General features: G+C 39.0%; 1 protein-coding gene across 2 annotated transcripts in view; it reads left to right on the top strand.

Annotated features, from left to right (window-relative positions):
* The window catches only part of TCP11 (t-complex 11), a 41003-nt gene extending 14640 nt beyond the window's left edge, over nucleotides 1–26363 (top strand). Inside the window, exons 3-10 of one of the 2 annotated variants that reach the window (XM_007483714.3) lie at nucleotides 3355–3487; nucleotides 5143–5263; nucleotides 6161–6381; nucleotides 21353–21489; nucleotides 21731–21939; nucleotides 22044–22225; nucleotides 22820–22983; nucleotides 25939–26363. In XM_007483714.3, coding sequence (XP_007483776.1) covers nucleotides 3355–3487; nucleotides 5143–5263; nucleotides 6161–6381; nucleotides 21353–21489; nucleotides 21731–21939; nucleotides 22044–22225; nucleotides 22820–22983; nucleotides 25939–26171 — 1400 coding nt within the window. In that variant the 3' untranslated portion in view covers nucleotides 26172–26363. The remainder of the gene's footprint in view (nucleotides 1–3354; nucleotides 3488–5142; nucleotides 5264–6160; nucleotides 6382–21352; nucleotides 21490–21730; nucleotides 21940–22043; nucleotides 22226–22819; nucleotides 22984–25938) is intronic. The other variant, XM_007483715.3, reaches the window with a different exon arrangement.

Raw genomic sequence — 26363 nt, 5'->3', positions numbered from 1 at the left:
CTGGTATTTAAATTCTTCACCAGCTGGCTTCAGTTGATTATACATGACTTCTCTTCACTATGTTCTGGCCAAATTGATTCACTTTTTATCCCTCTGAGTTTTCCTCTTCTTTCTCTTAATTTCCTCTTTTCCCTACTATGGCTTTTAAAAAAAGTTAACTTATCTAAACCTCAGTATCTTTATTTATAAAATGGGGATAATTCTATTTGGACAAATCTTAGAGTGGCTATAGGATCAAATGGCTCTAAAATTGTATATGATGCTTTTTCAGTGAAACAATAATATTAGGTATTATTAAAGAACAGGAAAGGAAGAAAACATTAAACACCTGCTATGTGTCTGATTCTATGTGCTTTAGAATATTCGATTTGCTGCTATTATCCCATTTTGAGAGAAAACTGAGGCAGACAGTGGTTAAATAACTTGCCCAGGACCACATGGCTAGTAAGTGTCTGAAGTGGGATTTGAATTCAGGTTTGTCTGTCTGACTCCAGGCTCAGGGCTCCATCCAGTGCTGTCTATGGAAGGAAAGAACATGTGGATTGATTACATTAACCTTCACTGCAAAGGCTTAGGAGAATTAATTGCATATAGATGGTGAATAACAAACATAGAATACTCCTTGTAATAAATATAAATTCTCAAATATGCTTCTCATTAAATGCATCTTGGAAGCCAATTCTTTCCAAACAAATTTATGAAATTTTAATAGAGTGAGAAAATATTATTCAACATATAATGTATGTTTTGTATACAATGTTTGCTTTACACTCAACTTTTCCAAGATCTCATTGTATGAATATAACTGAATTAAGCTTTGATGGTAACAAATACCAGTAGTCCTTACTGTGAAAAAACCTTAATCTTCATTATATAGCATCAGATTTAGGAAGAGGTAAGTGGGTGATAATGATGATAAGAGCTAAGATTTATATTATATGCATGTATATATACATACACACATAATATATATGTATATAAAAACCCATTTGATCCTGGGAGATAGCTGCTATTATCATCGTTTTACAGATGAAGAAACTGAGGCTAAAACAGGTCACTATCTCAGGCAAGATTCAAATTCAGGTCTTCCTGGCTCCATGTTTGGCACTATACCACCTAATTCCCTGATTGTGAATAGTAATTATAAGTTATATCCAAACAGTTAAAAATTATAGTTAAGTCATGCCTTATCCTCATTGTGGTGTGGGACATCAGAAAGAAGCAGAAAATTAGTCCAGATATGGTCAGAACACAATTTGGGTGCTATAATCAGGTTTGGGTAGCACATTTTAGCAAGGATATTAATAAGCTACAGATTCCCTGCTGCTGTTGATTTGTACGTGATTCTTGGAGTTTTCTCAGCAAAGATATTTGAGTGGTTTGCCATTTCCTTCTCTAGCTCATTTGAAGATGAGAAAACCGAGGCAAAGAGGGTAAAGTGGCTTGTCCAGGGTCACACAGCTAGTAAGCATCTGAAGCTAGATTTGAATTCAGAGAAATGAGTCTTCCTGACACCAGGCCCAATGCTCTATCCACTGCTCCACTTAGCTACCCTAATGACCATCATCCTTAGACCCAAGATAAATATAGCCTCAGGTCAAGATGACAGAGTAGAGCAGAGAACAGTCACCATGAGATTCCTCTCCAATCAATCTTAAAATAATGACACAAAAGGAATACAGGCATGAAAGAACCAATAAGGAGAAAATCAAGGGATGTAAAAGAGGATTACACTGAGAGAAAAGGGCAGAGAGGGATAGAATGGGGTAAATTATATAACACAGAGAGGTGTAAAAAATTATTACAGGGAGGGGAGGATGAGGGTGGTGATGGACAATGCTTAAACTATTCTTGTTGTAACGGGCTAAGAGAGAGGAAAACAAATATACTCATTGGGGTATAGAATTCTATCTTACCCTACTGAGAAGTAATAAGATAAGGGAAGGAGAGAGGTAACTGGAGAAAGGGGAAAGGGGCGTGATAAAAAGCAAAACATGGTGAGTAGGAATAGAGTAGAATCAAAAAGAGAAAATAAGATGGAGGGCAATAAACAGTTAGTAATTGTAACTGAATGTAAATGGGATGAACTTGCCCATAAAATGGAAGTGGATAGCAGAGTGGATTAAAAATGAGAATCCTACTATATACTGTTTACAAGAAACACATTTGAGGCAGAGTGATACACACAGATTAAAGGTAACAGACTGGAGTGGAATTTATTATGCATCTTCTAAAGTGAAAAAAATGGAGTAGCAATCATGATATCAGACAAAACTAAAGAAAAATTGATCTGATTCAAAGAGATAAGGAAGGAAATTATATCTTGCTAAAAGATACTATAAACAATGAAGTAATATTAATACTAAACATTATGTACCAAATGGTACAGCATCCAGATTTTTAAAGAAGAAACTAAATGAGCTTAAGGAGGAAATATATAGTAAAATCATACTAGTGGGGGACCTCAACCTTCCCCTACCAAATCCAAAGATCTATTTTTCAGTCACCAGTGTATAATTTTTGTCATTGTTCATTTAATCATGTCTTACTCTATGTAGTGGTTTTCCATTGCCTTTTCCATTGTGCCCCCATTTTACATGTCTGGGGCAAATAAGGGTTAAGTGACTTGCCAGGGGTTACGCAGCTAGTAAGTGCCTGAGAACAGATTTGAACTTGGGGAAGAATTTTCCTGACTCCGGGCCTGATGCTTTATCTACTGGGCTACAGATTGGTACAAAAGGTCATGTCACATGAGAACTAGTTGGAGGAATTAGGAATGTTTAGCTTGGAGAAGAGAATGCTCGGGGGTTGGGGGAAACCACACACACAAAAGCTGTCTTCATGTATTTGAAAGGCTGTCATGTGGAATGTGTCATGTCATTGTGGGGCAATTGAGGCTTGGGGTAAGGAAAAACTTCTTAGGAATTTGAGCTATCCCAAAGTGGAATGCCTTTGGAGGTAGTGTACAAAGTGTGCTTTTTCTCTTAGAGATCATCAATTCTGGATGACTACTTATCAGGTATGATGTTGTGGGGATTCTGTTTCCGGAATGGGCTGTACGACAGGCCCTTTCAACTCCAAAATGCTCTGATTCTGTATTCAAAGACTGAACATAAATTAGCATTATTCTCCACATTATACTCCCACACTAAGTTGTCAACACTGACAAAAGGCATTAGAGTTGAGAAAGGTCTCTATCCTGTCAGAATTTTCAATATGATATTTTGTTTAGCTAGCCTGTGGAAGATTGCTTTACCAATCTAAATTTGGGACCTACAGGACTGAGTAGTTTTCTTGAATACTATTTTAATGTTGTGTAAATTCAATGTGGATTGCTACGGCTCTTTTTTCCAGGTAGTTCTCCACAAATTCTTTCTGTAGCAGAGCTGATGGATGCATTTAATGGAGTTTCCAAGATGAGCATTGCACATGAAATTGTGGTGAACCAGGATTTCCACATGGAACAGATTGACTTCTCTCCAGATAGGTAGATGCTCTCAAAGTTCATCTATTTCTCTCTCCCTGATACATATATGGGACAGACTCCTTTGGACCAAATTCAAAGTTTTTCTTTATTTCATAGCATGAATTTAAATTTTATTCAAACAGAAAAAGATATCATTAGAGCTTGTATGTAATTATTGGTATTAAAGTCCTGAAGAAATATTAACCAAGATTAAACTAATATTATTACTGAGGGAGTTTACATTTTGGAATTCCAGTTATTAGTTAATAAGGCATGTCAATTTCAGATTTCTCAGACAGACCCTGAGGAAGTAACTCCCTAGCAGTTTCACATTTACTTTTTTAATTGACTATAGATCTAACAGCATGCACCTATTAAAAATAGATTATTTTTCTGACAGTGGTGTTGCCAGCTCTACTTATAATCTGAGATTCCAGTGAAATCCTTTGTTTCATAAATCACCCTAAAATGATGTTACAAATTAGAATTTTGATAATAGATAATAGCTAAATGCCTTTAACCCCCAGAAGATTCATTTTAAAAAATCCTTACCTCCTATCTTAGAATCAATCTGTGTATTGGTTCCAAAGCAGAAGAATGGTAAGGGCTAGGCAATGGGGTGAAGTGACTTGCCCAGGGTCACACAGTGAGGAAGAGTCTGAGGTCAGGTTTGAACCTCCAGAATACTTTTATTTTGGCAGTTTATTTCATTGTATGCTAGGTGTATTGAAAGCCAATCCTGGAGACAGAGGTCCTGGGTTCAAATGTGACTTCAGATAGAAGGTGTGTGACCCTGGGCAAGTCACTTGACCCCCATTGCCCAGCTCTTACTAATCTTCTGCCTTGGAACCAACACACAATATTGAGTCTAAGAGGGAAGGTAAGGGTTAAAAAAAGTCAATGGGTATTAATTTCACTATCATATTACCAATATTTTCCATATTTTTTTCATTTCATATAAAAGTATTAGCAAATTTTGGAATTTCTTCATTTTGCCTGCCCTTTGACCTTTTTTTAGGTCTTCACAAGAAAATGAAAGACTGACTTGTCCAGACTAGAGTAGTTAATGTAGGTCAAACTGGACATGTGTAAGAGGACTGTGCCAAACACAATCCCCCTGGGGTACTAAATAAGGCTTTATTGAAATTTCCAGGCTGATACCTGCACATTCTTTGTTCCCTCCCTGCCTTCACTGACCCTGGAGTTCCAAATCAATCCTCCGTATGGGCTGCTGCTTCTCGAAGTCAGCAAAAGGGCCCAACTGAAGAGGGAAGCAGCTAGAGGTGAAATTCCAGGGAAAATGGTGTTTGATGGGTGTGGGGGGAGAGGGAAGGAAGAACAAAATGGTGACACCAGATTTTCATTTGTTTTGGTAACACACCTCCACTATTGAGTGTTAATAATGGAAAGGTAGAGAAAAAAATTTTAAAAGGGATAAGTCATTGCATCCTCAGAGAGAGGATCATTCTGATTGCAGGTGCGAGTTTATTGAAACAGAGCAAATAGACAAATCCTTACCTCAAAAAAGAACCCTTTAGGTTGTCTTCACCTGAAACCTGACTGACCTTTGGAAGATGCTCATAGGAATCACAATGGTGTCCTTCTATCGGAGGGACTTGATAAGTTCTTGCTGATTGATAAAAATTTTTTTTAATTATTCATTTATCCTCTTGTAGCCTGGAAAGCAAGATTAAGGAAACAATGCAAAATGCTTTCTGGGATCATCTACGAGAACAGCTGTCAGCTACTCCTCCAGATTATTCTTATGTTTTGCAGCTTCTGAAAGAAATCAAGGAGGTGAGGATGGTGGTGGGTTGTCTCCCTGCATTGGTTCAAGTATTTGGTGATAGAGTCCTCAAACCAGTAGAATATCAATATATATATACACATGTGATATAATGTTTTCAGTTCAAAATTGAACAATTATTTATTGATCCATAAAGTTCAATGGATTCTACCAGGTTCTTTAGATGGAAACAAGGATGAGATCTGACACATACAAACAGTGTTGGCTAAATGCTTGTTGTCTATTGAGAGACAGGGTTTTGGGTTTTTTTTTTTGTTGTTGTTTTTAACCTTTATCTTCTGCTTTAGAATCAATACTGTATATTGGTTCCAAGACAGAAGAGTGTAAGGACTAGGCAATGTGGTTAAGTGACTCACCCAAGGCCACACAGCTAGGAAGTGTCTGAGGTCATATTTGAACCCAAGACCTCCTGTCTCTAGACCTGGCTCTCTGTCCATGGAGGCACTTAGCTGCCCTCTCTGTCAGGAGTTCTTAACCTGAGGTGTGTGAACTTGTTTAAAAAAATATTTAAGTAACTATATTTCAGTAGATTTGAATTTCTTTTATAATCCTGTTTTTCATTGTTATTGTTATTGTTAAATTGTTAGAATAATGATTTCCTTTATAATCCTGTAATTATGTTCTATGCACTTAAAAATGCAGAAAGCCCTTTTGGAAAGGGCTTCCCTTGGCTACCAAAGGGGTTCACAAAAGAGTTAAGAATACCTGCTCTAAATAGAATCAGTTAAGGGGTGGAGGATAGGGAATACTCTCCAGGAAGTCCCGAGATTTCTGGGTATTCCCTAGGTATAGGAAGGATTGGCATTAATTAAAGATCTATAGCTCTGTGAAGAAGTTCTGATTTGCTAAGCAGTCACGAAACCAATTGGATTCTCTTTCCTGGGCAGATTTTATTATCACTGCTCCTACCTCGCCAGAACCGTCTAAAAAACCAGATTGAAGAAGTGATGGATATGGAGCTCCTCAAGCAGGAAGCTGACCATGGAGCATTGGATGTCTCTCATCTCTCCACCTACCTTCTGAGCATGATGACAATGCTTTGTGCGCCAGTCCGAGATGAAGAGATTCAGAAACTCGAGAACATATCAGACCCTGTGCAGCTCCTGAGGTAGATGCACTGGCCTCAGAAAGCAGCCCAGTGCCCTGGGCCAGGGAAATGTTCACAGGTCACACTAATTACATTCTCCAGGCCTGATTAAAATTCATTTTTCTTTGTCAGAGTAGAGAGAATCCTCAACTAAAGTCCCTGATGCAAAACAGCAATGGTCATACCAACCTGTGTACCTCAGAAAAACTCATTTAAAAGCCCAGTGAGTTTAAAGTTCTGGCTTTTATTTTCAAGGAAAGGATGCTCTTTTTTTTGCCCTTGTTTGATAGATCTTTCACTCAAGTCTTCTACCAATGCAGGTGGTGGCTTGGGAGGGGCGACAGCTCAGGCAGGCCCTTACAGCCTAAACTGACCCAGAGCTCAATAAATTTATCTCAGGACCAGCCCAGCTAAATGGAGAGAGACTTATCTGTGGCCTGGGGAGAGTGATTTCTTTTTGAGTCATAGCAATTCCTACAGACTTCCTTTATGGCAGTGGTGGAAGCCTTTTAGAGATCACATGCCCAAACTGGACCTTTGCACTGCCTGTGACCTCCCTCCCATCACCCTAGACAGGAGGGAGGAAGCACTCCCCATTGGGCTGCTGGGTGGAGGGGCCCTGCTGCCCAGGCACACGTCCCATGCCTTTGCCAACATGGCCTGAAAAGGGCTGTGATCTGTGTTGATAGAGAATACTTACACAGACAAAAACAATGACTCCTGAAATAGTCAATTAAATTCTCTGTGCCCCTTGTGAATGTGATAGAATATATATAAATGCCTTCCAGAGAACTAGAGGCACTTTTCATTCATACCTTCTCCTTTATGGAAATACAAATCCTATGAATAGGAAGAAACAGCAGTTGTCCCCATTTGGGGGATGGAAAAACAAAGGTCTCACACTTGATGTATTTCAAGTTCATATTTCCTTTTTTAAAAATTTTTTTCCCATTTGAATTAGTTTATTTAGTCAATCTAGAACATTATTCCTTGGTTATAATAATCACATTATTTCCTTCCCTCCCACCTCCACCCACCCTTCCTGCAGCCAACTCCCAATTTCATTGGGTGTTACTTGTGTCCTTGATCAGAACCCATTTCCATGTTGTTATTTACACTAGGATATTCATTCAGAGTCTACATCCCTAACCATATCCCCTCGACCCATGTAATCAAGCAGTTGTTTTCCTTCGATGTTTTAACTCCCACAGTGTTTCCTCTGGATGTGGATAGTGGTTTTTCTCATAGATTCTCCAAGTTGTTCAGGATCCATTGCATTGTCACTAATGGAGAAGTCTATTACATTGGATTGTTCCACAGTGTATCAGTTTCTGTGTACAATGTTTTCCTGATTCTGCTCCTCTCACTCTGCATCAATTCCTGGAGGTTGTTCTAGTTCCCATGGAATTCCTCCACTTTATTATTCCCTTGAGCACAATAGAATTCCATCACCAACATATACCACACTTTGTTCAGCCATTCCCCAATTGAAGGGCATCCCCTCATTTTCCAATTTTTGGCCACCACAAAGAGCGCAGCTATGAATATTCTTGTACATGTTGTTTTCCTTATTATCTCTTTGGGGTACAAACCCAGCAGTGCTATGGCTGGATCAAAGGGCAGACAGTATTTTATTGCCCTTTGCACATAGTTCCAAATTGCCCTACAGAATGGTTGGATCAATTCATAACTCCACCAGCAATGCATTAGTGTCCCGACTTTGCCAGCATTCATTACTTTCCATAGCTGTCATGTTAGCCAATCTGCTATGTGTGAGGTAATACCTCAGAGTTGTTTTGATTTGCATCTCTCTGATTATAAGAGATTTAGAAAACTTTTTCATGTGCTTATTAATACTTTTGATTTCTTTAACTGAAAATTGCCTATTCATGTCCCTTGCCCATTTATCAATTGGAGAATGTCTTGATTTTTTGTACAACTGGTTTAGCTCTTTATAAATTTGAGTGATTAGACCTTTGTCAGAGGTTTTTGTAATGAAGATTGTTTCCCAATTTGTTGCTTCCCTTCTAATTTTGGATGCATTCGTTTTGTTTGTACAAAATCTTTTTAATTTGATGTAATCAAAATTATTGATTTTATATTTTGTGATTTTTTTCTAGCTCTTGCTGGCTTTTAAAGTCTTTCCTTTCCCAAAGATCTGACAAGTATACTATTCTGTGTTCACCTAATTTGCTTATAGTTTCCTTCTTTATATTCAGGTCATTCACCCATTCTGAGTTTATCTTGGTGTAGAGTGTGAGATGTTGATCCAAACCTAATCTCTCCCATCCTGTTTTCAAATTTTCCCAGCAGTTTTTATCAAATAGTGGGTTTTGGTCCCCAAAACTGGTATCTTTGGGCTTATCATAGACTGTCTTGCTGAGGTCATTTATATGGAATATAAATCTATATGGAATAGACCCCAAGTCTATTCCATTGATCCTCCTTTCTGTCTCTTAACCAGTACCAAATTGTTTTGATGACCACTGCTTTATAGTATAGTTTGGGATCTGGGACTGCAAGGTCACCTTGCTTCATTTTTTGTTTCATTTTTTTCCCCATGATTTCCCTGGATATCCTTGATCTTTTGTTCTTCCAAATGAACTTTATGTTTTTTTTTCTAATTCAGTAAAAAAGGTTTTTGGTAGTTCAATGGATATGGTACTAAATAAGTAAATTAACTTCGGTAGGATTGTCATTTTTATTATGTTAGCTCGTCTCATCCATGAGCAATCAATGTTTTTCCAATTGTTTAGATCTAGTTTTAATTGTGTGGACAGTATTTTGTAGTTGTGTTCATATAGTTCCTGTGTTTGTCTTGGCAGATAGATTCCCAAGAATTTTATATTGTCTAGGGTGATTTTAAATGGAATTTCTCTTTCTAATTCTTGCTGCTGAAATGGGTTAGAGATATATAGAAATGCTGATGACTTATGTAGGTTTATTTTGTATCCTGCAACTTTGCTAAAGTTGTTGATTATTTCAACTAGTTTTTGGTTGATTCTCTAGGATTCTTTAAGTAGACCATCATGTCATCTGCAAAGAGTGATAGCTTGGTCTCCTCATTGCCAATTTTAATACCTTCAATTTCTTTTTCTTCTCTAATTGCTACTGCTAGTGTTTCTAGTACAATGTTAAATCATAGAGGTGATAATGGGCATCCTTGTTTCATTCCTGATCTTATTGGGAAAGCTTCTAGTTTATCCCCATTGCAGATGATGTTGGCTGATGGTTTTAGATATATACTGTTTATTATTTTTAGGAATGACCCTTCTATTCCTATGCTTTCTAGTGTTTTCAATAGGAATGGGTGTTGTATTTTTATCAAAGGCTTTTTCTGCATCTATTGAGATAATCATGTGATTTTTGTCAGTTTGCTTGTTAATATGGTCAATTATGTGGATGGTTTTCCCAATATTGAACCATCCTTGCATTCCTGGTATGAATCCTACCTGGTCATAGTGAATAACCCTTGTGATGACTTACTGGAGTCTTTTTGCAGGTATCCTATTTAAGATTTTTGCATCTACTAAGAAGATTGGTTTGTAGTTTTCTTTCTCTGTTTTTGACCTGCCTGGCTTTGGGATCAGTACCATATTTGTGTCGTAAAATGAATTTGGTAGAACTCCTTCTTTGCTTATTCTGTCAAATAGTTTGTATGATATTGGGATTAGTTGTTCTTTGAATGTCTGATAGAATTCATTTGTGAATTCATCTGGACCTGGAGACTTTCTTAGGGAGTTCTTTGATGGCTTGTTCAATTTCTTTTTCTGATATGGGGTTGTTTTGGTAATCTATTTCTTCCTCTGTTAGTCTAGGCAATTTATATTTTTGTAAGTATTCATCCATATCACCTAGATTGCCATATTTGTTGCCATATTATTGGGCATAATAGTTTTTAATGATTGCCTTAATTTCTTCTTCGTTAGAGGTGAGGTCTCCCTTTTCATCTTGGATACTGTCAATTTGTTTTTTTTTCTTTTTTTAATTAGACTGACCAGTACTTTGTCCATTTTATTTGTTTTTTAATAGTACCAGCTTCTAGTCTTATTTATTAAATCAATAGTTCTTTGACTTTCAATTTTATTAATTTCTCCTTTGATTTTTTAGGATCTCTAATTTAGTCTTCATCTGAGGATTTTTAATTTGTTCACTTTCTAGTTTTTTAATTTGCATGCCCAATTCATTGACATCTGCCCTCCTTAATTTGTTAATATATGAACTCAAGGATATAAATTTCCCCCTGAGTACTGCTTTGGCTGCATCCCATAGAGTTTGAAGGGATGTCTCGTCATTGTCATTTTCTTCAATGAAGTTATTAATTGTTTCTATGATTTGTTCTTTACTGGTTTTGGAGAATTGTATTGTTTAATTTCCAATTAATTTTTGATTTACCTCTCCATGTACCCTTACTAATTATTATTTTCATTGCATTGTGATCTGAGAAGGTTGCATTTATTATTTCTGTCTTTTGCACTTGTTTGCAATGTTTTTATGCCCTAATACATGGTCAATTTTTGTGAATGTACCATGTGTTGCTGAAAAGAAGGTGTATTCCTTTTTGTCCCTATTTATTGTTCTCCACATATCTACTAACTCTAATTTTTCTAAGATTTCATTCACTTCTCCTAACTCTTTCTTATTAATTTTTTGGTTTGATTTTTCTAGTTAGGATAGAGGAAGGTTCAGGTCTCCCACGAGTATGGTTTTTCTATATATTTCATCCTTGAGCTCTACTAGTTTCTCCTTTAGAAATTTGGATGCTATGCCATTTGGTGCATACATGTTGAGTGCTGATATTTCCTCATTGTCTATATTGCCTTTGATCAGGATGTCATTACCTTCCCTATCTATTTTAATTAGATTTCTTTTTACTTTGGCTTCGTCAGATATCATGATTGTGACTCCTGCCTTCTTTTTATCAGTTGATGCCCAATAGATTTGGCTCCATCCTCTTACTTTCACCCTTTGTGTATCTACCTTCCTTATGTGTGTTTCTTGTAGACAGCATATGGTAGAATTTAGGATTCTAATCCATTCTGCTATTTACTTGCATTTTATGGGTGAGTTCATTCCATTCACATTCAGAGTTATGATTACTAGCTGTGTATTTCCCAGCATTTTGATTTCTATTCCTGGTCCTACCTTTTCTTCTTTCACTATTTCCTTCTACACCAATGCTTGTTTTTAATAAGTCCCCCTTATTTTACTTCCCTTTGTACTTCCCTCCCTTCTTATTCCCCCCCTTATTTTCCCTGCAGTCTTTCTAAAACTACTCCCGCACCTTCTCCCTCCCTTGAACTGCTTCCCTCCCCACCAGTCTGTTTGTTACCCTTCTACTCCCCTATAGGGGGCAAATCTATTCTCTGCCCCAATGGATTGGATTGTTCTTCCTTCTTTGGGTCAGTTTCAAAGCACATAAGAGTTGAGTATTTCCTATCTCCAACCTCTTTACCCTTCCAGTATATTGATGTTCTCCCCACTCCCACCATGAGCTTCTTTGTTTCTTTTCCCATTTCTTTTAGTATTAATCTCTTTTTTTAGTTCTAGTTATATATATATATATATATATATATATATATATATATATATATACACACACACACGTATATGTATTTATGCATACATATATCTATATATCTATTTATGTCTTATCATTTCATCCTATACAGTTTGTCACTGTTCCCTCTAAGTGTAATTCTTCTAGCTGCCCAGTTGAAAATAACAATTTTTAAGAGTTACCAATGACCTCTTTTCTTATAGGGATATATATCATTTTAACTTATTGAGTCCCTTTAAAAAAGTTTTTGTTTTGTTTTGTTTTTCTTTTTTCCTTTTTTAATTACCTTTTGAGGATTCTCTTGAGTTCTGTGCTTGGGCATCAAATTTTCTATTCAGGTCTGGTCTTTACAAATTCTCGGAATTCTTCTGTTTTGTTGAATGACCATATTTTCCCCTGTAAGAATATAAGTCAGTTTTGCTGGGTAGTTGATTCTTGGTTGTAGACTGAGTTCCCTTGCTTTCCAGAATATCATATTCCATGCCTTTCGGTCCTTCAGTGTGGATGCAGCCAGATCCTGTGTTATCCTCACTGTGGTTCCATGGTATCTGAATGACTTCTTCTTGGCAGCTTGTAATATCTTTTATTTGGTCTGATAGTTCTTGAATTTGGCTATAACTTTCCTGGGTGTTATCAGTTGGGGATTAAGTACAGGAGGTGATCTGTGGATTCTTTCAATCTCCACTTTTCCCTCTTGTTCTAGAATATCAGGGCCGTTTTCTTGAATAATTTCCTGTAGTATTGTGTCCAGGCTTTTTCTTTTGTCATGGTCTTTTGGTAGACCAATGATTCTTAAATTGTCCCTCCTCAAATAATTTTCTAAATCCTCTGTTTTGTGAATGAGATGCTTCATATTTTCCTCAATTTTTTCATTCTTTTCGTTTTGTTTTATAGTGTCCTGCTGCCTTGTGAGATCACTTAATTCTAGTTGTTGTATTCTGGTTCTCAAAGACTGGATTTCATCCCTGGCTTTTTGATCATCTTTCTCCTTCTGGCCTGATTTTCTTTGGAGGTCATCTTTCATTCTCTTTACTTCATCTCTCATCTCCTTTGCCTCATCTTTCATCTTCTTTGCCTCATCTTTCATCTCCTTTGCCTCATTTTCAAGCTTGTTGATTTTGGCTTTCAAGGCACTATTTTCTATTTCCAGATGACTTATCTTAGTTTTTAAATTCTTTTCCCAGTTGTCTTCAGTCTCTCTTAATTGTGTTTTGAATTGCATTTTGAGTTCTTCCAAAGCCTGTATCCAATTCGCTGGGATTTCTGATTTATCATTTGCCTCCTCCACTGTTCCATTTGTTCTTTGTTCATTGCCTGTACAAAAGTTGTCGATTGTAATTTCTTTCTTATTTTTCTGTTGTTTGCTCATATTTACCTCTTCTTTACTCCCTGTATTTGTCTGTGCTCTTGCTCCTCTCATTTTTTGGTTTTGGGACTTTCTGTCAGTCTCCCCTCTTGGAGCTTTGTCAGATGTCTCAGTGCAGTCTGTGGGGGAGGGATGTTGGAGTTGGAGCTTCCCTGACCTCTGAAGACTTTTGATGGGATTAAGTTCAGCTGGGTTGGGTTGGATGTGCTCTGAGGCCAAAACCTTCTGGAAGGTTGCTGCTCTGACTAGGCTGCCCACTCTGCGCTCCCTCTCCAGCTCCTTCCCCGCTGCCTGTGTTCAATGCTATGAGCCTGACACAGCCCTGCCTGCAAGGTACACCCTCTATATCAGTGCCTTTGCCTGCCCAGAGTTTCCCTCTGTCACTGGAGGCTTAGTGCTCTAGGTTGGGGGGGTGGGGAAGGGTCCTGGGACCTTCCTTCTGCCTTCCCTTTAAACCAGAGTGTTCTCAGATTCCGGCTTTTGGGTGGGGGCATACCTTTTGAATTGAGTCCAGCAGGAGGGTTCCTTGGCTCTGTCTTGTTGTTAGGTTTGATTTTCAGTCCCCTAGGAGCATTCAGTTTGTAATTGGTAAGGAAGGGTTTTCAGAGGTCTGAACTTTTGCTGCTTCTATGCCGCCATCTTGACTCTGCCTCCCCCAAGTTCATATTTCCAATAAGCCCAGGGTAGAATCTAATTCTTTGGTGAGGTGGAAAGGTGGGTAGAGCACCAGGCCTGGAGTCAGGAAGACCTGAGTTCAAATTCAGCTTCAGAGAATGTAAATATTTATTTACACTATTAACTTTTTTTCTTGCCAGGGTTCTGGGTCTCATGATGACTTTTTTAGAACAGCTGGCAGTTTGCTAAACATTGACCTCATGATGATTGAGAAAGAAGTAGTACCTGGACTCAGCTTTCTCCTCTAGTTTTGTATTATTAATGTGCCTTTAGGGTATTCCTCGGAGGCAACAGTAGAGTCATAAAGCCTAGCTCTACCCTTTATTAGCCATGTGAGCTTGGACAAGTAATTTCTAATTCAAATTCTTCCTTTGAGCAGCTAGGTGGCACAGTGGAGTGCTGGGTCTAGAGTCAGGGAAGACCTGAGTTCAAATCTAGCCTGACATACTTTCTAGGTGAATATGACCCTGGGCAAGTTACTTTACCTGGCTTGCCTTAGTTTCTCATCAGTAAAATGAACTGAAGATGGAAATCGCAAACCTCTCCAATATCTCTGCTGAGAGATAGGGCCTTGAAGAGTCAAATGAAATGAGTGAGCAACAAAAAAGAATCTAATTAGGAATGTGATTTTTTGAGAAGTATTATGCTGTAATGGAAAGTACTCTTCTTCAGACCTATATATGTTTTCATTGCTCAATTCATTTGGTTCTACTTTGTTAAAGGCTCAGAGTTTGGTGTGGGTCGATTATTTTTATTGGTAGTTATTAAACTTTATAATGTTTTAATATAGATTCTTTTTTTTTTTTGCTCCAACAAGATTATTGCATTTAAAGCATTTTGCAAACTTCAATTTAAAAAAATGCCTAGAGACTAGAGCTTCTGGTATGGGATTGGCCTTGGGTGAGTCACTTAACCCCCATTGCCTAGCCCTTACCTCTCTTCTTTTTTTTTTTTAATATATTTTATTTGATCATTTCCAGGCATTATTCGTTAAAGACATAGATCATTTTCTTTTCCTCCCCCCCACCCCCCATAGCCAACGCGTAAGTCCACTGGGTATTAGATGTTTTCTTGATTTGAACCCATTGCTTTGTTGATAGTATTTGCATTAGAGTGTTCATTTAGAGTCTATCCTCTGTCATGTCCCCTCAACCGCTGTATTCAGGCAGTTGCTTTTTCTCGGTGTTTCCACTCCCATAGTTTATCCTTTGCTTATGAATGGTGTTTTTTCTCCTGGATCCCTGCAAGTTGTTCAGGGACATTACACCGCCACTAATGGAGAAGTCCATTACGTTCGATTATACCACAGTGTATTAGTCTCTGTGTACAATGTTCTCCTGGTTCTGCTCCTCTCGCTCTGCATCACTTCCTGGAGGTTGTTCCAGTCTCCATGGAACTTCTCCACTTTATTATTCCTTTTAGCACAATAGTACTCCATCACCAACATATACCACAGTTTGTTCAGCCATTCCCCAATTGATGGGCATCCCCTCGTTTTCCAGTTTTGGGCCACCACAAAGAGCGCAGCTATGAATATTTTTGTACAAGTCTTTGTGTCCATTATCTCTTTGGGGTACAGACCCAGCAGTGCTATGGCTGGGTCAAAGGGTAGATATTCTTTTGTCGCCCGTTGGGCATAGTTCCAAATTGCCCTCCAGAATGGTTGGATCAGTTCACAACTCCACCAGCAATGAATTAATGTCCCTACTTTGCCACATCCCCTCCAGCATTCATTACTTTCCTTTGCTGTTATGTTAGCCAATCTGCTAGGTGTGAGGTGATACCTCAGAGTTGTTTTGATTTGCATCTCTCTGATTATAAGAGATGTAGAACACTTCTTCATGTGCTTGTTAATAGTTTTGATTTCTTTATCTGAGAACTGCCTATCCATTTCCCTTGCCCATTTATCAATTGGAGAATGGCTTGATTTTTTGTACAATTGATTTAGCTCATTATAAATATGAGTAATTAAACCTTTGTCAGAGGTTTCTATGAAGATTTTTTCCCAATTTGTTGTTTCCCTTCTGATTTTAGTTACATTGGTTTTGTTTGTACAAAAGCTTTTTAGTTTGATGTAGTCAAAATTATTTATTTTACATTTTGTGATTCTTTCTATATCTTGCTTGGTTTTAAAGCCTTTCCCCTCCCAAAGGTCTGACATGTATACTATTCTGTGTTTACCCAATTTACTTATGGTTTCCTTCTTTATGTTTAAGTCACTCACCCATTTTGAATTTATCTTGGTGTAGGGTGTGAGGTGTTGATCTATTCCTAGTCTCTCCCACACTGTCTTCCAATTTTCCCAGCAGTTTTTATCGAATAGTGGATTTTTGTCCCAAAAGCTGGGATCTTTGGGTTTATCGTATACTGTCTTGCTGAGGTCGCTTTCCCCCAGTCTATTCCACTGATCTTCCTTTCTGTTTCTTAGCCAGTACCAAATTGTTTTGATGACTGCTGCTTTGTAATATAGTTTTAGGTCAGGGACTGCAAGGCCCCCATCATATGTGTTTTTTTTCATTATTTCCCTGGATATCCTTGATCTTTTGTTCTTCCAAATGAACTTTGTTATGGTTTTTTCTAAATCAGTGAAGAAGTATTTTGGTAGTTCAATGGGTATGGCACTAAATAGATAAATAAGTTTGGGTAGGATGGTCATTTTTATTATATTGGCTTGTCCTATCCATGAGCAGTTAATGTTTTTCCATTTGTTCAAGTCTAGTTTTAGTTGTGTGGCGAGTATTTTGTAGTTGTGTTCATATAGTTCCTGTGTTTGTCTTGGGAGGTAGATTCCTAGGTATTTTATTTTGTCTAAGGTGATTTTGAATGGGATTTCTCTTTCTAGTTCTTGCTGCTGAGCTGTGTTGGAGATATATAGAAAAGCTGATGACTTATGTGGGTTTATTTTGTATCCTGCAACTTTGCTAAAGTTGTTGATTATTTCAATTAGCTTTTTGGTTGAATCTCTAGGATTCTTTAAGTAGACCATCATGTCATCCGCAAAGAGTGATAACTTGGTCTCCTCCTTGCCAATTTTGATGCCTTCAATTCCTTTATCTTCTCTAATTGCTACTGCTAGTGTTTCTAGTACAATGTCAAATAGTAGAGGTGATAATGGGCATCCTTGTTTCACTCCTGATCTTATTGGGAATGCATCTAGTTTATCCCCATTGCAGATGATATTAGCTGTTGGTTTTAGATATATACTGTTTATTATTTTTAGGAATGACCCTTCTATTCCTATGCTTTCTAGTGTTTTTAATAGGAATGGGTGTTGTATTTTATCAAAGGCTTTTTCTGCATCTATTGAGATAATCATGTGGTTCTTGCTAGTTTCCTTGTTGATGTGGTCAATTATGTGGATGGTTTTCCTAATGTTGAACCAGCCCTGCATCCCTGGTATAAATCCTACTTGATCATGGTGAATGATCCTTCTGATCACTTGCTGGAGTCTTTTTGCTAGTATCCTATTTAAGATTTTTGCATCTATATTCATTAGGGAGATTGGCCTATAGTTTTCTTTCTCTGTTTTTGACCTGCCTGGTTTTGGAATCAGTACCATGTTTGTGTCGTAAAAGGAGTTTGGTAGAACTCCCTCTTTGCTTATTATGTCAAATAGTTTGTATAGTATTGGGATTAACTGTTCTCTGAATGTTTGATAGAATTCACAGGTGAATCCATCAGGCCTGGGGATTTTTTCTTAGGAAGTTCTTTGATGGCTTGATGGATTTCAATTTCTGATATGGGATTATTTAAGAATTCTATTTCCTCTTCTGTTAGTCTAGTAGGTTTGTATTTTTGTATATATTCATCCATTTCTCCTAAATTGGTGTATTTATTGCCATATAATTGGGCAAAGTAATTTCTAATGATTGCCTTAATTTCCTCCTCATTGGAGGTGCTGTCCCCCTTTTCATCTTTAATGCTGTGAATTTGCTTTTCTTCCTTCCTTTTTTTAATTAGATTGACCAGTACTTTGTCTATTTTGTTTGTTTTTTCAAAGTACCAGCTTCTTGTCTTATTTATTAAATCAATAGTTCTATCACTTTCGATTTTATTAATTTCTCCCTTAATTTTTAGGATTTCTAATTTGGTTTTCTGCTGGGGGTTTTTAATTTGATCGCTTTCGAGTTTTTTCAATTGCATTTCTAATTGATTGATCTCTGCTCTCCCTTGTTTGTTAATATAAGCTTTCAGGGATATGAATTTGCCGATTACCGCTTTGGCTGCATCCCAAAAGGTTTGAAAGGATGTTTCGCCATTGTCATTTTCCTTGATGAAATTATTAATTGTTTCTATGATTTCTTCTTTAACTAAACGGTTTTGGAGTATCATATTGTTTAATTTCCAATTGGTTTTAGATTTGGTTTTCCATGTACCATTACTAATCATTATTTTTATTGCCTTGTGATCTGAGAAGGCTGCATTCATTATTTTTTGCATTTGTGTGCTATGTTTCTGTGACCTAATGTATGGTCAATTTTTGTGAATGTGCCATGTGGTGCTGAGAAGGTGTATTTTTTTTGTCCCTATTTATTTTTCTCCATATGTCTATTAATTCTAATTTTTCTAAGATTTCATTCACTTCTTTTACCTCTTTCTTATTTATTTTTTGATTTGATTTATCTAAATTTGATAATGGTTGGTTTAAGTCTCCCACTAGTATGGTTTTATTGTCTATTTCTTCCTTCAATTCTCCTAGTTTCTCCATTAGAAATTTGGGTGCTATATTATTTGGTGCATACATGTTGATTAATGATATTTCCTCATTGTCTAGAGTCCCTTTTAACAAAATATAATTACCTTCCCTATCCCTTTTGATCAGGTCTATTTTTGCATTGGCTTTATCAGATATCATGATTACCACTCCTGCCTTCCTTCTGTCAGTTGAGGCCCAGAAGGTCTTACTAAATCCTTTAATTCTGACCTTGTGGGTGTCAACCCGCCTCATGTGTGTTTCTTGAAGACAACATATGGTAGGGTTTTGGATTCTAATCCATTCTGCTATTCGTCTACGTTTTATGGGTGAGTTCATCCCATTCACGTTCAAAGTTATGATTGTCATTTGTGGACTCCCTGGCATTTTGATAGCCTTCCCTAATTCTAACCTTTTCTTCTTCGGCTCTACCTTTTAGTCCAGTGATTTACTTTGAATCAGTCCCCCTTGTCCCCTCCCTTGATGTTTCCCTTTTTAGTCCCTCCCTTTTTCTTCCCTCCCCCTCCCCCCTCTCTTTCCCTCCCTTTTTGTTCTCCCTCTCCCCCTCCCCCCCTTGGTTTTCCCTTCTCCTTACCCTTGTTGGGTAAGATAGAATTCAAGATCCCAATGGATCTGGATGTTTTTCCCTCTCAGAGTTGATTTCCCTGAGATTGAGGTTTAAGTAAACCCCCCCCCCCTTCCTCTCCTTCTTATAGGAGTTTTCTTCCCCTCCCCTTCCCATGTGAATCTTTGTGTGAGAACCATTATTCTATTTGGTCTTTCTTTACCCCCTATTTATACATTACATTTTCCCCACATGTTAGTATACATGGATTGATATAAATGTAGTCCTTATAGAAGAGAGTTTGAGTAAAAGAAGAAGATAACATTTTTCCCCTTTCCTTAATATTTACCTTTTCAGGTATTCCTTGCTCTTTGTTTTTCGGTATCAAACTTTCCACAGAGCTCTGGTCTTTTCTTTGCAAAAAGTTGGAAGTCTTCTATTTTGTTGAATGCCCATACTTTCCCTTGGAAGTATATAGTCAGTTTTGCTGGGTAGCTGATTCTTGGTTGGAGACCCAGCTCTCTTGCCTTTCTGAAGATCATGTTCCATGCCTTACGATCATTCAGAGTAGAACTTGCAAGGTCTTGTGTGACCCTGATTGGCATTCCTTTATATCTAAATTGTCTTTTTCTGGCTTCCTGTAGGATTTTTTCTTTTGTTTGATAGCTTTGGAATTTGGCAATTACATTCCTGGGAGTTGTCTTTTGGGGGTTTAGTGTAGAAGGTGTTCTGTGAGCTCAATCAGTGGCTGTATTGCCCCCTTGTTCTAGAATCTCTGGGCAATTTTCTTTGATTATATCTTGTATCACCATGTCCAGTTTGGTGTTTATTTCTGGCTTTTCTGGGAGTCCAATTATTCTTAAATTTTCTCTTCTCCCTCTATTTTCCAGATCTATCACCTTGTCGGTGAGATATTTTATGTTCTCTTCTAATTTCTTGGTGTTTTGGCTTTGCTTTATTAGTTCTTGCTTTAAAGCCGGGTTTTCTTTTACAGTTTGGTCAAACTGGTTTTGTAGATGCGTGAATTTCTTTTGCATTATTTCCCACTTTTCCTCCCAGAGGGCTTCCATCTTTTTGGTTATTTCTGATTCAAATTCTTCATGGGTTTGTAGAGAGTTTCTATTTCCTTTGGAAGATTTTGGAGAATTTTCTTGTATATCTTCTTCTATCTGCTCTGTATTTTGTATTTTGGCTCCATAGAATGTGTCCAAAGTCGCCCCTTTCTTCTTATTTTTCTTGGTATTTTGGGGCTTCTGTGCTTCTGTGGAGTTTGCCATCTCTGAATGTGGAGGATTAGCTTTTCTTATCTCTGTCTGGTGTTCAGAGGCTTTAGTCCTGGGCAGATGGTTCTATGAGCTTTCCCTGGGTGAAACTGAATATGCCTCACTGGAACTGGAATGGAAGGGTCGGACCACGTTGCTTTCCGGAAGTTGCCTTCAGAATCGCTGGCCGTGAGGCTGTTTTGTCGGCCTGCGGGGGGATGGGCTGCAGCTTCCCCAAGCTCCAAGCAAGGACTTTCACTGAGACTTGGATAGCAGGATCCAGCCCCTGAGGCTGTCTTGCTCCAGGCAGTGACTTTCACTGGGACTGGTATAGAAGGCCCTGAGGGTTGTTGTTCCGAGGACCCTGCTCTCTGAGCCGGGCAGGGCTGCAGCTTCCTGGAGCCTTGGACTCTGCGCTCCTACCCCTTAGGTCCGAGGGATCTCGGGTTCTGGCTTTTGAGGAGAGCCGTACCTTTTGATCCGGGTCCAGGTCCAGGAGGAGGGTTCCCAGGGTCTGTGCTGTTGATCGTTTTGAATTTCGGCGCCTTAGGAGCTTATAGTTTGAGATCGGTCGGGAAGGGTTTTCCAGAGATCTGAACTTTAGCTTTCTCTAAGCCGCCATCTTAACCGGAAGTCTTTTAATATAGATTCTAATGCCAGTTTTGCTATATACTAGCCATGTGATCTTGGACAAGAAAGTTTACTCTACCTCTTTGGTCCTTAGTCTCCTCACCCAGAAACTGAAGAATTAGGGAGGGATGAACTCTAAGGCTGCTTCTAGTTCTAAAATTCTATGACACGCATCCCAGGGCATCTTATTCTAGTCTTCTGTTTCCTCTCCCGGACTTAACTTTGATTTCTTTTTTGGCAGGGAGATATTCCATGTTCTAGGCCTGATGAAAATGGACATGGTGAACTTCACCATCCAGAGCATACGACCACATCTGCAGGAGCACTCAATCCAATATGAACGAGCCAAATTTCAAGAGCTTCTCCAGAAAATGCCCAGTATGTATAAGAATGGAGGGCAGGACAGGGCAAGACAGTAGTGACTGCTGGTTCGTTTTATGCCTCCAGGGCACAATGGCTGCTATTTTACACTAGGAACAAAGTTTCTAGCTTACCTGCTGGGAAGGGTAGATTGCAGTCAACTACTTAAGTACTTAAAGTAAAGAATTTCACAAATCATTATTGATGATGTATTCAGTGTACAGCACTTAAAAGTACTATAAATCTTGTTTCCTTATAGACTTCCTTGATCATACCACAAAGTGGCTAACCCAAGCAGCTGCTGAAGTCATGACACCCCCTTCAAACTATGACCTTCCGGACCAAATCAGTTCTTCACCTGCAGATGGGACAATGAAAGAGAGTTGTATCATAAGCCCTTCAATCGTGCTAAACCAGGCTTACATGAATCTTCTTCAGTGGGATCCTAACAATGAGGAATTCCCCGAGGTAGGGCTGCTGGTGGGAACATTTCATTACCCTTTGATGTCAGGAGTTTCAGATGAGGTCCTTTCCATGCTGACTGACTAACTGGCTGTTTTCTATCTCATCAGACTGTGATGATGGACAAGACCCGGCTGCAGGAGATTCAATGCCAGTTAAATCGACTGACCGTTTTGGCCTCTGTTCTGCTAGTGGCCAACAGTTACTGTGGCACTAAGTTAATGAATTCACCTCAGTTTGTACATAAACTGAAACAAATAATCAGAGTTCTGTTGGAGGAAAATCAGTCAAAGTAAGTACCATAAATCTCAGTCTTCTCCAGATGGGATATATTTAGAAAGCAGGAAGTCAGTGAATGGTTAATACTTTTCATCACATAAAGTTCTTTCTTAGAGGCCATTTGAAATTATTGTTTTACTTCTTTGGAGGATGAAAGTATTATTTTCATTCAAAGTGGACATCAAGAGATTCGTCCTCTGTCCAGTGGATAATATTGGGTCAGTCTTGGTAGAGATGGGTTACTCCCCTTTATGCAGATCGCTGTCCTAATGAAACCACCTAAGCACACTCAAAAGGAAACCTATGAACAAGTCTTATGGAACTAATCACAAGAGCTGATGAGCATTCCTAGAGTTCTCCTTGGGAAAAACACTTGACCTCTCTGTACCCTGACTTCCAGAGGACTATGGCTGCTATTGCTTCTAGTTCTAAAATTCTATGACAGTTACCTTGACTGTGACCTATTGCATTGTCCTTATCTGTCACAACCGATGTCCTCTGGATGGGAGGGATTGGGATTTTTTTTTTCAGCAGGGTTCTTTATGTAAGGCATTTAACACAGGGCATAGACTCAGAAATTGGTGGCTTTCTGTTTCTTATGATTCAGGCTCGATGAGGCTTTGCTGACTATAAGTGACCAAGTGCTTCAGGAAATACAGCAGGCCTTTGTGGACCTGAACCTTCCTGCCCTAAGCAAAGAGAGCATAACTTCCCTGTCAGGCCAGATCCATAGCGTGGCCAAGGAGGACAACTGCGTCCGCAGCATCATTGGTGAGAGACACATGAGGGCAAAGGCACATACCCTACCTCTAGTAGATAGACATAGAACCATTTAAAATGTGTAAGATTCAGTGGTTTTGGAAGTCCTGCTTTGAAGCTGAGGCTGCCCATAGAGAATCATTCTGCTCTGTGGATATGAGGGCTTTCCAAATAGCATGGCACTTGCTCCATATGAAACACTATGTCCCACATCCATCAGATTGCCTTTGGTCTTCCCAGCCATTCTCCACACTCAGCACCAAGAGACTTTAGACTGATAGCTATGATTGGGAATTATTTGTTTATTAACTCCCATCCCCAAGTTGATGTCTTTTATGGAAGGTGTGAGTCTGTTGTCAGCTCTTTGGGAACCAGACCATTAAAATGATTTGGTTCAGGCCATTCGTTCTCATTTACATGTCCATTCTTTCTGCCAACTCATCACCCAGTGTTTCTCTGGTACAATCTTGTGCTGCTTCACTGAAGGATTTGTTCTGAGTAGACATCTCCCCCAGTCTAGAATAGAAGCAATGAATTCCTTCAGATTTTATCTGACCAGAATTGCAGCCCAGCTTGTGTGTGCTAGTCCTAGAGATGAGGATAATTATAACCTGTGTGGAAGAGTACTAGATCAGGAATCAGGAGGGCAAGGCTTCCATGCCAGTTCTGCTGCTTACTGCTGGTGAGTTCAGACCTTTCTGACTTTCTGTGTCTTACTCTCCTGGTTATCTCATCATCTCTATTTAGATGACTCCTGAATTTATATATATGCATACTTATATACACACTCTAATCTTATTCCTGCGAGCTAATTCCATATGATAAACTACATATGAGACATTTTGAAGTGACATCTCAAACTTACTGTGTACAAAATAGAAGTTATCTTTCCTTCCAAACTTCCCTATTTCTCTCAAGAGCATCACTAGATGAGGGGGTTGGATAGATGAGCTTTAATCCAGGGGGTCCTGAGGGTTCCCTTCAGGCTCTAAACATTTGATCTGAGGATGCTAGAAAAACTTGAATATTGAATTTAGAATTTTGTATCATGTTACCTAATCTCAATTGGGTTGTTATTGCAAGAAGGCAAACATTCTCTTCCTCCTTGAGTTGCTAGCCCCCTCTCTCCTCACTGGCTGTTCTGAAACTCTTCTCTCCAGACTTTCATGAACAGCCTCCCCACCCCCTGCATCCCACACTGTCTCAGCTGAGGTCTTGCCTCAAGCTTGTCTTAATCACAAGATCATTCTCTCTTTCTCGCATGTCATTGACACAACTTCTCCTCCATCTCTTCCACTCTTACTTTACATGAAGAGGTGACCCTTCTTCATAGCCAGGGCAATCCCTCCGCATGCACCCTCCAGCCCATTTCCTCCCAGTGTTGCCAATGAATTGTCCTGTCATCTCTGCTCTTATCTTTCTCCTGGATCCTTCTCAGCTGCCTACAAACATGTCCATGTTTCCTCCACCCTTAGAGAACCCTCACTTGACATCTGTTATCATCTGATACTCTTTATGGCTAAACTCTTTTGAGAAAGCTATCTATAACCAGTGCCCTCACATCCTCTCACTCTTCTGAACTTTGCATTTTGCTTTCCATCCTTCTTCAACTGAAACAGCCAAGCTATCTCCTGAATGCCAAATTGAAGATTTTTTTTTTCTCAGTCCTGATACCTCTGCTGCATTTGACCAATCATCCTCTTCTGGATAGTTTCTCCACCCTGGGTTTCCCTGATACTGCCTTTTTTTTTCTTTTCCCCTGTTCTCCTACCCAACTACTTTGTGGGCTCCCTTGTTGATCCGTGTCATTCCCATTGATGATCAATCCTCCAAGGCTCTGTCCTGGGCCTCATTCTGAGTCCCACTCTCGATTCTCCTCTATGCAGATGAGTCCTGCATGTCCATATCCAACTCCAGTTTCTTCCTTGACTTAACAATCTCACATCTCCAATTGCCTCTCTCCAGCTCTTGTGTCCAAATCAGAACTTGCTATCATTCCTCCCAAACCCTCCCCTCTTCCCAACTTCCTATTCCTGTTGAGGTCACCACCAACCTTAGCCACCTCGGTTTATGCCTCAGTTTTTCATTCTCACCTCACATATTTCTACTTCTTCGTTTCTTAGACATCTTATTCTGTCCTCTCATATGGCAGTCTATCTAGTTTAGGCATTACTTCTGCAATTAGCGTCCCAAGTATAGATCTGACTTTTATTTCAATGTCTACTCTGTGAGCTCCAATGAGTCTCTGCTATCTCTGGGATCCAGTAGAAACTTGTTTGGCATTCTTTAACCCTTACCTTTCTGGCTTAGAATTGATACTGAGTATTGGTTCCAAGGCAGAGAAGAGAGGTAAGGGCTAGACAATGGGGGTTAAGTGACTTGCCCAGAATCACATGGCTAGGAAGTGCCTGAGGCCATATTTGAACCCAGGACCTCCTATCTTGAGGCCTGGCTGTCTATCCACTGAGCCACCCAGCTGTCCCTCATTTGTCTTTTAAAAAAACTCTTTGCAATCTGATCTGTTCCTACATTTCCAGTCTTTTGCCTTTACTCCATTCTGTTCACTTTCCAGACCAGCTGTACTAGCCTACTTGCCATTGAAATGATTGCTCCTTCAGGGCAGGAAATGAGGCTTTATTTTCTTTGTTTTTTCCTTGTATCTCCAGGAGTTTGGCCCAGTTCTTAAGGAATACTAAATGTTTGTTGGTACTCACTGAGAGCAGAGCTCCTTTGTTAAACTGGTGTCTACTTAAATCAGTCCTTTAAATAATTGAGAACTTGCTATTTGCTCTGTTTTTGATCTGTTTATCAAACCAAACTACAACTAAATCACCCAATCCAACTGCATGTCTTAGCTGCCTAAGCAGATGAGTAGGGGGCTGACCATTTTGATGCTCATGCTCCTATGTCCTTCTGTGAAAATGATTTCCCTCCTTGAACATTCGCACTGTCTGTCAATATTTGCAGATCAACGGATCCGTTTGTTTCTCAAATGCTGCCTGGTCCGAGGCCTACAGCCTTCTCTGAGGGACCTTCCTGGAGGCATCACCCCTATTGAAGAGGAGCTGGCAGAGATAGGCCAGAAATTTTCAGCCTTGATCCATCACAACCAACAAGTGTTTGGGCCCTATTATGCTAACATCTTAAAAAAAATTCTTTTAACTTCGCAAGAGGCGGAAGCAAGCGTTGATTCTACCTGACATTTTGAGTGGAATTCTGTGGCGTGGGGCATGGAAGAGAAGAGAGCTCTTGTCTCTTACCTGTGGTTGGTATGACAGGCACATCTCTTCCTCCCCCCTGCACCCGGGACACCAAGACTGCAGGATCCAAGCATGTGAACACCAAGCTGCCTAAGCCCTTTTACCAATAAATCTCTGAGCTGCAAGAAAGAA

This window comes from Monodelphis domestica, chromosome 2 (assembly GCF_027887165.1).
Source record: "Monodelphis domestica isolate mMonDom1 chromosome 2, mMonDom1.pri, whole genome shotgun sequence".
NCBI classification, from domain to species: Eukaryota; Metazoa; Chordata; class Mammalia; order Didelphimorphia; family Didelphidae; genus Monodelphis; species Monodelphis domestica.
The sequence above is the reverse complement of the archived record's forward strand: the minus strand, read 5'-3'. Positions and strand labels throughout refer to the sequence as shown.